Source organism: Gobio gobio (assembly GCF_949357685.1).
Source record: "Gobio gobio genome assembly, chromosome: 8".
In the NCBI taxonomy this organism is placed as follows: Eukaryota; Metazoa; Chordata; class Actinopteri; order Cypriniformes; family Gobionidae; genus Gobio; species Gobio gobio.
Genome location: NC_137114.1, coordinates 48,425,999 through 48,439,940, shown reverse-complemented (window position 1 = coordinate 48,439,940; position 13,942 = coordinate 48,425,999). Strand labels below are relative to the sequence as shown.

At 38.0% G+C, this 13,942-nt stretch overlaps 2 protein-coding genes across 2 annotated transcripts in view; both read right to left on the bottom strand.

The window, feature by feature from the left end:
• The window catches only part of LOC307129956 (uncharacterized protein), a 236,371-nt gene that overhangs the window by 108,329 nt on the left and 114,100 nt on the right, over positions 1–13,942 (bottom strand). The gene's annotated exons all lie outside the window — the stretch shown is intronic.
• LOC307129966 (uncharacterized protein) lies at positions 399–13,904 on the bottom strand. Its single transcript, XM_079822789.1, has 3 exons — positions 13,045–13,904; positions 12,094–12,314; positions 399–1,615 (listed from the first exon to the last, which is right to left on the bottom strand). Exons 2-3 carry the CDS (start codon positions 12,176–12,178, stop codon positions 630–632), a joined length of 1,071 nt encoding a protein of 356 aa, XP_079678915.1. The 5' UTR covers positions 12,179–12,314; positions 13,045–13,904; the 3' UTR covers positions 399–629.

The following is a 13,942-nucleotide window of genomic DNA, read 5'->3' as shown; positions in this document are numbered from 1 at the left end:
ATAAAATAAGGTATATCACAATAAACACTTATTATTTTTCAAGAGCACAACCTAATGTCTTGATTATCTAATTTAAGTGAAGGTAAAACTATAAAATGTATTTATGTTTGAGATCATTTTCATGCTTAACTGCAGAGTAGAATGAGCAACTTTACAACACCGGACAGCTGAAAATCAGGGTTCTGTGATATGAACCTAATTTTTGAACAAAAGATATGGGTTTTTCCACATTTAATAGTGTGACTGGGGAAAATAGTACAAAATTATATGAAAATAAGCACTTGGGCTTTATATTTATGGAGATATATTCAAAATATACATTACGGATATGAGATGTATCCGCAATTATAGAATGACACATCATTCTCTGTTCATTAAACAGGTCAATCAAGACAAGATGTTGTTTCTGTTTTATTTCTCACAATTGCATTACAAACAGACGTCAAGTAAATAAGGAAATGACATGAATATATCCAATTCTTGAAATAACTATTTAGCACGTAATCCATCCTGACAGAAAATAAAAACACAACAGCTTTTTTACACTGTAAGAATTGTTGACTGATGAGTGAAAAAACTCCATATTTTATCTCACAGTTTTTACTATTTGACATGAAAACAAATGTTGCTCACTTACAACCTTTTTTAATATGTGTTTGAAGACTTGATAAATGTGTAAAACTCTTCTCACACTGAGTGCAGTGGTACGGCTTCTCTCCAGTATGAACTCGCTCATGTTCTTTCAGGTTTCCAGACTGAGTGAAACTCTTGTCACAATATGAGCACTTGTAAGGTTTTTCTCCAGTATGAATTCTTAGGTGCCGTTTCAGATGACCAGTTGTAGTAAAGCTCTTCCCACAGAGAGAACACACATGATCTCTCACTCCATCATGTGTTTTCTGGTGCAGTTTAAAACTGTTCAGCCATGAAAAACTCTTTCCACAGAGAGAACACACATGAGGCTTCTCATCTGAATGAACTATCAGGTGTTCTTTTAGATGTGATGATGAAATAAAATCTTTACCACATTGATCACAGTTAAATGGCTTTTCTCCAGAGTGAATGCGCAGATGAATTTTTAAACCTCCTGCATCTTTGAAACTCTTCTCACACTGAGTGCAGTGGTACGGCTTCTCTCCAGTATGAACTCGCTCATGTGATTTCAGGGTTACAGACTGAATGAAACTCTTGTCACAATATGAGCACTTGTAAGGTTTTTCTCCAGTATGAATTCTTTGGTGCTGTTTCAGATGTCCAGATGTAGTAAAGCTCTTCCCACAGTCACAACACACATGATCTCTCACTTCATCATGTGTTTTCTGGTGCCGTTTAAAATTCTTCAGTCGTGAAAAACTCTTTCCACAGAGAGAACACACATGAGGTCTCTCATCTGAATGAACTATCAGGTGTTGTTTTAGATGTGATGACAAAATAAACTCTTTTCCACACTGAGTGCATGTATACGGTTTCTCTCCAGTGTGAACTCTCAAGTGTTTGTTAAGGTTTTCTCTAGAGCAGGTGTGCAGCTTTTTGGCTTTTGTTCCTTGAGTTTTGAAGTTACTGAGTTTCTTTATGTCGTTTAGTTTGTGTCGTTGTTCCTTCACCTCCATCTGGTCTAAAATAAACATATAAAGTAGTCAGAATCAGTTCAATATGGTTAAATATTAAACTTAACAACACTTAGCAGAAAACAAGACATCAGGTATCTGTCAGTGTGAGTATTAAGTACATTTAATGTGCAACGGTCAGTTCTGTCATTACGATTAAAACTGATAAAAATAAGAATTTTTATGCATTTCTCTATCATTTAATGATTATTATTTCACAGTTACTAAAGCAGTCAATAATGAAGAATAGGGATCGACCGATATATCGGCCCGATATTTGCGCTTTTTACGTGTATCGGCATCGGTCGATACAAGGCTGCTGCGTCAGCCGATATTTTTTTCCTGGCATTGTATAAAGACAGGCAGCTCTGTGTTGCTGGAGACACTGCACTGCCCCTCCCCCAACTAGCAGAGAGCTGGAATCTTCTAGACAACGGTAAGTTTTAAACTTTCAAAGCATCTTTTAACTGTTTGACAGCTGAAACATTGCCATACACTTTGAAAGTGGAAACACGTTTCTCTATATGTGCTTGCAACTATAGCTAAGCAAGTTTGTGCGTCTAAATGAAAAACGCGACTGCTGAATGCCTTGTCTATAAAACTGCTTGCCATTGTATTTAGGGAGCTGTACATAGCGAAGTTGTAGGCTATCCGTGTGCATACGGTAGCTGTTACGAACACTAATCATAGGATTAAGTAATGCAACTTTTTTCCATGGTATTTGTGGGATTTTTATTCAGCGACCCCCTGGCTGTGGTTTGGACGCGTGTGGTGTGTGTATCTCCAGTGTTTCCCACACATAGACTAGCAGAGCCCGCCCCTCCTCCGGCCGCGCACGTGCATTCACCGTCTTCAAACTGTCTTGTTCTCCCCCTTCCTCGCACATATTAATCAAAAACAATTGAGAATTGACACGACGGTAAAAAGGTCGGAAGAACGAAGTTTCACGTGGAGCAGTGTTCCTCATTGTGCAGCTCGCATGGCAGTACATAATACTAGAAGCGGGCCGATATTATCGGCTGATATTAGGCTTTTTCCAAACTATCGGTATCGGCATTTATGATGGCAGATAAATGAATATTTAAAAAAATAAAAAATAAAAAAAACGGACGAAACACCGCTCAAACACATTGGCCCTCATTTATCAATCTTGCGTAGAAAAGGGCGTATATGTTGGCGTAAGATTATGCTTACACTCCTCTCACCGCCTGATTTATGAAGCTGTGCGCACCTCTGAAATCCAGGCGTACGCAAAACCTGCCCTTGATAAATGCCGCGGCAGAAAACGATCGTCATTAGAATAACACGCCCCTATATATTCAAGTCTCTGCCTCCCCCACGCCCTCATTTTACGGCATGAACACACGGAAGACGGCAAAGAAGCGAAACTTCTCTGACGTGGAGATCGAGACCATCACAAGGGAAGTGGAAAAAAAACTACATTGTTTTATTTGGGAGTTTAAAGAGTGGGATTAAAGGCGCCCACAAAAAGGTGTACGGTGGAAATCCAGTTTAAATAGCTGTTTGGATGAGAAATTACTTATCACAATTCATTTTACAGCACGTGTTTTGAAATAATTAGCATTTAATTTCGTATCACGTCACATGTATTGGGGTGTACAATAGTGATGATGATGTGATGTGGAGTACCATTCATTCACATTAATAATTGCATGACAATTTGTAATATTCTTATTATTCTTATTATGATTTGTATTATTAATGACGCATATTGTTATTTAGAAGAAGAATGTTGTTATTCTTATTATTTATTTTTTATTATTTAAAAGAAGAAGAATGTAATTTTTATTATTTTGTCAGTCTGAATTATTTTCAGTCCCAGTCCGTGCGCAGCTGTCGGGCCTAACCTTGAACCGTCAGGTAAAGCGCACATGCTCGCAACTGGAGGAATACATATGCCTACAAATCAAATGCTTTGGTAAAGTCACACAAATTAAACATTGAAGTCCATGTTGCACAAAAATAAACACTGAAGTTTTATACTATATCCCTATTCGCACGGGATTAGCATTATCTGGGGACCTCTGGTGATTTTTTTAGATTAATATATAACCTTGTATGAAAATACCATATGAAAAGGTAATGCAGGATTTAAAATGTCTTAAAAAGACATAAGAGCACAAATTTAATAGATAAAGTGGCCGTTTCGTTGGCTGCTTGGAAAAAGTGTTTTTTCAACATCGCGTCATATTACGTCACGAGAGGGAGTCGCTGGCCGAGCTCTGCATTGGCTCAGTGCAGAATAGGTTGGTATTCAGTAGAGTCTGTGTATTTTCGGTAGTTTTTCTATTCCAATTTATCATTGTCATGTTAAACTATTGTGTCCAGCCTGTCTGGACATCGAGTCTACAGGTTTCCTAAAAAAAAAAAAGAAAGTTAGAAATTCAGCATGGTGGCGTTGTGCAGGTGAAGAAACGGGACTTCCCTTCGTGCATCTGCTTCGAAACACGCTGTGGTGTGTATAGTGCTTTAGACCGGAGGATTATCATCCCAGCGATATGATGGAGTCAAACATTTTTATACTCATGTAAAGCCGGCTACGTGACTTGAGCGTGGCGTTTTCTATGTCTTTATACACACCAGAAGCGTGTCTGATGCGGCGCTGCTGCTGCTAGGTGACGTACAGGGAGGGCTATATTCCTGTTAAACATAGCAAAGACCACGCATGCGTCACAATCATGGTCTCAATGAGCTCCCTAGTTCAGTAGTCAGGATACTGATCAGGACAGTATAAAGCCGCGTTTCCACCGCAGGAACTTTACCCCGGAACCAGGAACTTTGGGGGGGAACTCGGTGTGTTTCGACCGCAGGAACCAGGGTCTAAATGAAGTTCCGGGTAAATATTTCCCCCTCCAAACGGCCCTGCGTGCGAGGTGGGACTTTTCAAAAGTTCCCGAACTTTCGGGGGTGGGACTTGGGCGCTGAACATGCTGATTGGTTGAGCTCTCGCAGCTATTTTTTTTTCCACCGCCATATTTACAAGTCTTTTGCGAGGTGGGTTCCGTGGGTTTTGCGTTCAGTAAATATTTTTTTTGCAACAATGGAGTTCAACAAAAAATTCGACCGATGGACCGGCGACAAGGTTCAGGCTTTATTGAGCATATATGCGGAGGAGGACATCCAGCGGGAACTGGAAACGGCGACCCGCAATGAAAAGGTATAACTGAAGATATCGACTCGGTTCCAGTCACACTGGAAAACAGTGCAGAGAGAAGTTGAAGAAATTAGACAAGATTACAAGAAATTAAAGGATCATAACAACCGGAGCGGTTCCGACCGGCGTATCAACAAGTGGTATGACCGCCTGGACGCGTTGCTGGGACACAGACCGTCCTTTTCTAGGGCAGCGGTAACGAAAGACTCGGCTAGTGCGTTGTTGGAAACCATCCAGGAATCCGAGTGGGTTGAAGGTAAGTTAAATATATCATCTTGGTATCATCTATTAAACTCGTTGCAGTGTTTAAACACGTTGCAGTAACTTTTTTCAACGTGCTTTTCCAGGTGTAACGAGTGGCCCTGATGAATCGCAGGCAACGGAGACCAGCGTGTTTTCCCCCGCGGTCACCAGTACGTTATAAAGCTGACAAAAATGTGTATATATTTAAAAACTGATGTGTAATCCTTAATGGTTTTGTTGTTTTTAATTGTAAACTTAAATTGCCCATGATAAAAATTGCACACTGGGCATTGTTCAAGCTGGGCAAACAATTGTTCATTATTTGTAGTGAAAACACTTTAAATAATTAATTGATGGTTTCTATTGTTTCATGGTTGCCTTGTGTATTAATTTCCATGTGTTTCTGTGCAATTTTTCTACTTAGAGAAAAGGAAAAGGGACTGTGACTTTCTTGATGCACTGAGGGACATGGAGGATGCTAACCCTGCAGCATGGACAAGAACTGACCAATATATGCAGCTGTTACTGGAGAGCCAGGCCGAGGAGAGATGAGGAGGCAAGAGTTGGCATTCCACCAGTCAGAAGCGGAAGAAAGCTGACGGCAGCAGAGGGACTTTCAGACCGGGTTTCTGTCTGTTCTTGGACAGTTTGTCCAGTTGTTCAAGAAGTAGCCACAATGACCAGCTGCTTGAATGAAGCATTTGCACTATCACATTTGTACTTTATATATTGTACGTGTTGGCACAGCTCTTGGACAGGTTACTGAAAAATACACTTTTTTTATATTGTTGTTTTCACATTTTATATTTTCATTTTATTGTTCTAGTAATTTATTTGTCTTTGCACACTTTTATTTTAATTTTGTAAGAACTAATCTGTCTAAAATAAAGTAAAATGTGTAAAATGTCACTGTGTCTTTAATTTCCACATTCTAACTATATAACCACTTTCTAATTGTATTCATATAGTGTAGGAAGCAAATAAAAGGGCTGCTGCTCGCAAGTCTTTCTGAATGTGCACATAAACATATCTAGAAAACCCAAATATTATATTTTTAAATGTATAACTATGTGAATGTAGTATAATAACTTATAACCACAACTTAAGTGAAGCCATAAGTGTGGTCCTGCTTCATTTCAAATTTGAGGAAGAAGTCTCTAATATTATGCATTTAATGAAGCATATTGTAATACTAGTCATGTGAATTTTTTTTTTTTTGTGAATGTTAAGAGATGTTATTGTGATAAAAAATAAAATACTTGCAGTCTAGTACCTAATCTTTCAACCGCTTAATTCAGTCTATTGTTTTCATTCAATTAACTTTTCACACATCTGTCATGACTGAAACCTCATTATCCTTTTATAGAAAATGTTTTGTTTTGGAATTGAGCTATTACAACACATTCAGATTTTGGATTGCCCATCATCCCATTTTGCATTAAAATGGTCAAACCAGGTGAAAGTGCACGTTTAAATAAGCAGTGTTGGTAATGTGTGTACATAATCAGCAAAAGCAGCGCTGCTTGCATCACCTACACTTGTTATTGTTGCAGACAGTATCGCGCAAAAGTGATTACTGTCCGTCGGTGACTGGGAGAAGCAGTCGCGCGCATTCCCACGTCACCGGACTAATTTGCCTAATCTCCCCGGTACTTTAGACCGCGGTGGAAACGCAGATTGTAGCAGGTCTGGGGGAGAAAAAGTTCCTGGGAAAAAAGTTCCTGGTACAAATAGTTCCGGGTAATTTCGGTGGAAACGCGGCTTAAGTCAATGGGCTGACTCCCTTATCAGTGCCCTGACTAATGTCATTTATTAATATGTATTCGTGTCAAAATGACAAACAGCTTTTTTGCCTGGAAACGCTTCCAACACGCTTGCGTGCCGTGAAAAATGCACTTCGGTTCTATTTCTAGCATGTGCTTTCGGCGTGGCTCGAGTCGCGCGTGTCACGCAGCCAGTGTGTAGCTTGCCTAAACCTAAAGGATGAATAAACATCCACACGCGATGCTTCTTTGCCGTCGTGTTTACATTGATGAATACAAAGTGTACATTAAAACAACTGAATACAGTCTCACACTTTTTCGAAAAAAAGTTCTGAATTATGTGCTGGTAATGGAAATATTTTATTCATGCCATGTATGTACATTCAAGTTCACTCAAATATCGTCATACGCATCCACACACTATCGGTGAATTGGCACGAAACAACCCATAACAGAATTAATGAATAAAGGATAAACACAATAACACTGTCTGTGGTTCAGCCGCCAGCGGAAGATATATATGGATTCCGATACTGGTCCGTTTCGCGGGTGCGTTCCGGAAGCCGCGACACCTCCACGGCGTCCTTTTGCTGTGTGGGATGTGACGGTCCCGGATCCGTCAGAGATGCAGCTCGGAGAAAACGTGAACTGTGCACCGTGAGTCTTGTTTTTAAAACATTTGCTAAGTACCAAATCAGTCGACGTGATGAGAAACCGCTGACGTTATATCACATAACGTTTAGTGTGGACGGATATTAACAAGTGTGACTTTTCCTGATGGTCAAAGCCTATTAATTTCTGTTATTTGGTAACGTTAAGTATACTAGATGACAATAACCAGCTTTGCTATTGCCTGAGACATGATAATAATCAGTACAGTATTGTAATCTGAGCACAGTGTTCATATCGTTAGCTAGCTTATATATAAGCTAACACTGGTCTCTCACAGAGACACCTGACGCTGTTCTCCAGTTTCTCCTCACACAACAACTCAATTTATATACTCTAATCGTTGTTCTGTCTAATCCTGGTCTGTCCCTAATCGTGTGTCATAATTGTATGGCTGTGGTCTGCCATATGAGTATTAATAAACATTTATAATGTCCTTAGCGTCCGAACTGTCATTGCGATTCATTGTTTTCCTATCGCTGAGATTCTCCGCACTCCCTCTCGTTATGTCACGTCCGGTTTTGGCATTTTTAGATGCGGAAGTAAAATTCTCACAAAAACGTCTCCAAAAGCCTTAATAGTGTATTTTAAAGTATATTTTAAAGAAAATCTAGTTCCTACATTATTTTTCTAAACATTAACTCAATGGAGTCTCTAATCTGCAATATGCCCTTTAATCCCGTGCGAATCGGCCATGTCTGTAATATGTAAAGTAAAAATTCCTCCGCAAATGACCTACTATATTTCGCCAAACACAGAGGTCCTGTGATAATATTAGTCCCGTGCGAATCGGCATCTCTGTGATCTGGCCGGGATTAGGCGGATCCTATATCATTTTTGCAAGGTTTTTGTGTCCTGTGCGCATTTCTATCTTTATATTTCACGAAGAATGGAGCTAGGCGGCATATAATGCACACCGTATGAATTCATGAGCGGCCGCGCGGATACTTTCACTTTAGAATGAGCACCAATTTGGGAGTAAATTGCTTGAATGGTGTGTTTAATATTATTCTTAATGAAAAACATAAAAACAGAACAGTACAATGACAAACTCGCTTAAATGGGCACTTTTACTTTTAGCTTTGAAACTGCATCTTCCGTCGTATATTGTTATTATTGCTCAGTTACGTTTTTAATTGCGTCTGTTCTCTAACTGAACGAAATTATTTTTATTACTATAAAAAATTCAAAATGATATCGATACGACTGTTTATAATTTCATACAGCTATATCTATAACGAAAAAACATTTTCAAGTCTTTACATCATATCCGGGAGATAAGTCAGTAAATTCGAGTAAAATCACAGCTTATCTCGTGCGAATGCGCCACGCAAAATTCAGATGTGGGGGAGTAATTTCTAAATCACACGAGGTCCCCAGATAATAGCCTACTTATCCCGTGCGAATTGGGCTTTAGTTGTTGTTGTTGTTGTTTTTTTACAGTGGGTCATAATATAGCATATCTTTGTCAGTGCGTTTTGTGTTAGAAATTGTTTTTCTGCGCATTTTCCCACTAACTCAAAACGTGCGTACACCACCTCCTGAGCTGTCGTAGGATTTGAGCGTGCCGTACGCCAACGTCCATATTGATAAATCTCAAAGTCACCGTGGTTTTGGGTGTACACTGGAAATTTGGTGTACGCACTTTTGATAAATGAGGGCCATTGAGTGTTGGCATTTCATAGATTGTCCACCAGAGGGCGCTCTACAACGTGCCGGCTGGCAACACCAGCTGATCCAGCAGAGTCATGCTGAGCGCTGCATTCACAACACAGATCATCCGTGAAGTGCATGTAAGTTGGCAACGAGACTTTGCTTGAATTGAATAACAATTAAAAGAACATCCCCATCAGTTCTCTTAACTCAAATAACATGAAAATTTGTAACTGCCAAGTCCAGTTTTGCTGTTACATGTAAGCCAAGAGAGCTGGTAATTACGCTAGGTTACAGTTGACTAAGTTTAACTCGGACAATGTGACTGAATAAGATGCATTTCTTCAATAGTCTGAAAGTTTGACAGCATGAGACGTATCATCTCTCCCCTGCCCGTTATTTTGAAAAAGTATACATATTTCTAAATTATAACTTATCAAAGACGCTAACCACAAAGCTAGCTAATGCCATGGCTATCAGTGGGAGACCGCTAACATTAATGCGCCTTGAAAAACACAACAAACTTATTCTGCCTAAATAAAGTAATGATTACTGTATTTATAACTAGTATATTTGTAGTTCCAGTCTCTGCATTGTAAATCATAAGTTAAGCACGTGAGGAGTTAACGAAAGTGCGCGACTTCGTTCAGACGCAGCATTAACAAGTCAAATAATGGATTTACTGCATCATCAATAACGTTAGTAGATTTTAGAAGGCAGGCAGCAAATGATGATTGAAAATGGTTTGTTGTAGCTTGATGGATAGAATTAAAAGAGTGCATGTAAAGGGATAAGCAAGTTGACATTGTAATTATAAGGTAGCTCATATTTATACTGTATATAGTTTATATTTTGCTGTTGTTTTTATTTATCAGAACTTCTAGAACTTAAATGAATATTTTTTTTCCAGTCTTGCTCAAAGTTATATTTATAAAGCTTACCACATCTATTAATACTGGTAACTTAGATTTTTTTGTTTTTGTTATTGTGTTTTCGTCCAAACGACTTTTAGTTTAATTTCTTAAGTTTGTATTTGTATACATTTTATTTATCAGAACTTTAATATATTTTTATGTTCCTCTGTTCTGTTGTGACAATAAAACAAACAAGTTTATTTTTAAGCTGCATTATCATATTATTTTAGAGAGGCTGAGGGATCATGAATAACTACAACATTTACATTTAGTCATTTAGCAGACGCTTTTATCCAAAGCGACTTACAAATGAGAGCAAAAGAAGCAACTAGAACAGTCAAGGGCAACAGTATGCAAGTACTGTAACAAGTCTAAGTTAATCTAGCACAGAACACACAGGACAGTTTTTTTTTTGAAATTTTTCATAAATAAATTAGACAGAAAATGAATAGAATGATAAGTGCTATTCTTGATTGGTCAGGTGCTGCTGGAAAAGATGTGTCTTTAGGTGTCTTTTGAAAACGGCAACAGTATGCAGTATGCAACAGTAACTACAAATAACTAATGTATAAGGGAAATCTGTTTTTAAGTGTTTTTTACGCGTTTCTGTTATTTTATTTATTCATTTATTTTTAATATATATATTGGCTGATATATCGGAATATCGGATTTTTAAGTGACCAAATATTTGTATCGGTATCGGCCTTAAAAATCCTTTATCGGTCGGGCTCTACATAATACGGTGAAATGATCATCCAGTCTACAGGCTAACTTACATATATTTCATAAAAACAAGCAGGGCTATAACATAACCCATTACAAACCCCAAATCTCTGCTCTATTACAAATAATTTATATGTAAAAAAATACCCAAAAACAGTGGCATTACCAGATGGAAATACAGACTAGAAAGGATATTTAAACGTGCTCTGCCCTTACGCCCATTACTCACAGCGGAGTTGTCAGTTTTGTCTGTTTCCAGCTTTTAACGGCGAATGTGCTTTTATAGATCAACACGTTCTCGTGAAATGTGCATCTATAACACAATTTGTATTCATCGTGCGATTTATACGCCAAAATGACTTTTTATTTGCATATGATACGCATTGTCAACTAGTATGGTGTGGGTTACGCACCTGACTCTTTCGCTCTTGAACCAACTATAGAGTCTGGGAAACTACGTCATTGCGCATTGCATTATGGGTAGTTGCCGCCATGTTCTAGGACACGCTCAGGAGCGTACAATGATTACTAATGTGAATCACCTGAGGAAAAAACGACTGTATTTACTTTAATACTTTTTAAGAACTCTTGCTTGCACTCACTTATAATAAATGCACTAATATTTGAATCTCTTACGTATATGAGCGCGCAGTCGTGCGGCCAGGACATTGCACATTCATCACGTTTCATACAATCAGAAATCAGACGGCCGCCTTCTATCGCACCACACATTGGTTTGTCTTTTGCAGCTTATTTTTTAATAGCCTAACTAAAAAGTCTGTATCTGATATATAAAATAATAAATACATATAGCTTGATCTCAGCCAGTGGATAATTTATTCAATCAACATAGCCTAACGTTATATCATATCGCCCTAATTCCTTAACGTTAAAGCATTAAAGGATAACAGATTATGGCTCGTAATGCAGCGTTGAAATGATTTGTATTTGAGATTTGCTTTAGCCTACAGTACTAAAAAGTTTTACTGGACTTAAATGGAACAAGTACAATATTTCCTTCTACTGAGAGAAGCTGAACAATGAAGCATTTCCAGACGCGTTTCATGCATTATTTATGGTGTGAGCACATTCAAGCGGTTCAGAAAATATTCATCTGTAATATATCTGTTATAAATAATAAATACAAATTATAAAGACACATTTTGGCTAAGTTGTTTATTTCCGAGTGTTATGCTGCCTTCACGTGCTCTCGGGATTATCGTAAATAGGAGTTTCCTAGGTAAAAATTGCACGTGAACGCGCTCCACCTTCGAAAAAAAAACGGTATCGGCATCGGCACTAAAAAATCCATATCGATCTAAAACTAATGAAGAATGGATACCAACCCGTTTGTTCCTCAGTATCTTCATGTTTTATTCTGGATGGTTCTGGATCACTCATGTCTTCAATCTCCTCTTTAATAAACTCCATCTTTAACAGTCACACAGATTTCAGCTGCTACACCTGGAGTTTGTCCTTCTCTTGTAGGATGATGTGAATATTCCCAGTATTTACTGGTGAATTGTTGTGGGAGGGGCTTCACTGCAGGTGTGAACTCTGTGAGATACTGACAAGAGAACAAAGATAAGTTACTGAATTAACTGCAAACACATATGGTGCCTTTAATGTAGTTCAAATATAGAGTATTTTGATGGTTACACATTAGTAGTGTATAAACAGCTCTAGGTTGCTCATTTTTATTTAACAGGGTATTATGAGGATGAAACAGGGCACAGGTTATATTATTAAATTAATATCTAAACTAATCAGAAATCTAACATAAGACGACAGAAATCAACCGTCAATTAAGGGACTGAGATTGATGGCACAAAAGAAAATATTCTAATACTTAACAATCAAAATGTGGAAAAATTATACAAGATTGTGATAATTTAGATGCATTTTTAATATAATTTCTCATCTCTATATTTCCATAATTTCACTGACGGTTGAACTGAAGATTTCTTATTTGGTGAATTGTGAGGGACACCAAATCTGCCAAATTCAAGGTTTCTGAGTTTATACTGAAATACTTTAATAATTACACAAATTACCATATGTGCTTGATTTTAGAAATGTAGAGCATTTTGATATGGTTATATATTAGTAGCATTTAAAACAGCTCTAAAGGAAGTTTGCTCATTTTATGTGACTCCAGATTTTATACGGATGAAACGAGTCACAAGTCAAATTCTTCAATTAATATATTGAATTAAACTGATATCTAACAAAGATAACATGCACAATATGTACAGACTGAAAATCAACTCTTACATTATAAATGAAACATCTCTCACCTGCAGACTGGAAATATAAGGCATCCGGAGAAAATATTCCACATTTGTCCTTCATTCACGATCGTTAACAGCGTCGCTTTCATCCTCTTTCTCTCTCTATTGCATTAACAAGAACACACACTTATAGGGGATCACAATGTGTTCAACTGTTACATTCATAATACCGTCAAAGGAAACAACAAAAAGAAAAAAAGAGAGAGAAAATAAAATAAAACGTATCCACAACTTTCCGGCAAGTCTTATTGGGCGTCGCTTTGACACTCGATACTTCCTGTTGACGCCGACGGTATCTCAGTTCCGGTGTCCTGACATTTTCATCCTACCCGTCAGATTGTCCTACCAAGGCTTACTGCGCATGCCCACATCAATATTTTTATTTTTATATTTACATTTTAAGGGTAGGTTTAGGGTAGGGATAGGGGTAGGTGTGGATATTAATGGATATTAATAGAGCAAATCACATTAATATGATTCTTGTAGCACAATCTGATAGGTAGCATTTAACATCCATAATTAATATTTATTTATTTAAAATATTTACATAGTTTTAAGGGTAGGTTCAGGGTAGGGGTAGGTATGGATATTAAAAAAAGCCTCAAATCAGATGAATATGATGCTGGTAGCACAATCTGATAGGCAGCATTTTTTGCTGTCGAATTGTGCTACCTACTGTTTTAATGGGAGGTAACAAAATCTGAAAAGGTAGGACAAATCGACAGAACACCGGTTTAGCACACAGCGATAACAGTTAGTAGGTGTTTCTCAAAGTCAAGGATCGGAAGGACGGATAGGACGGATCTTGGTAGGACGGATCCTTCAAAGTCACTTCCTTCAGAGGCTAGGCGAGGCTCCTCTTTAGCATTCGGAAAACACGTAAATGGAACAGGCTTTCAAGTGC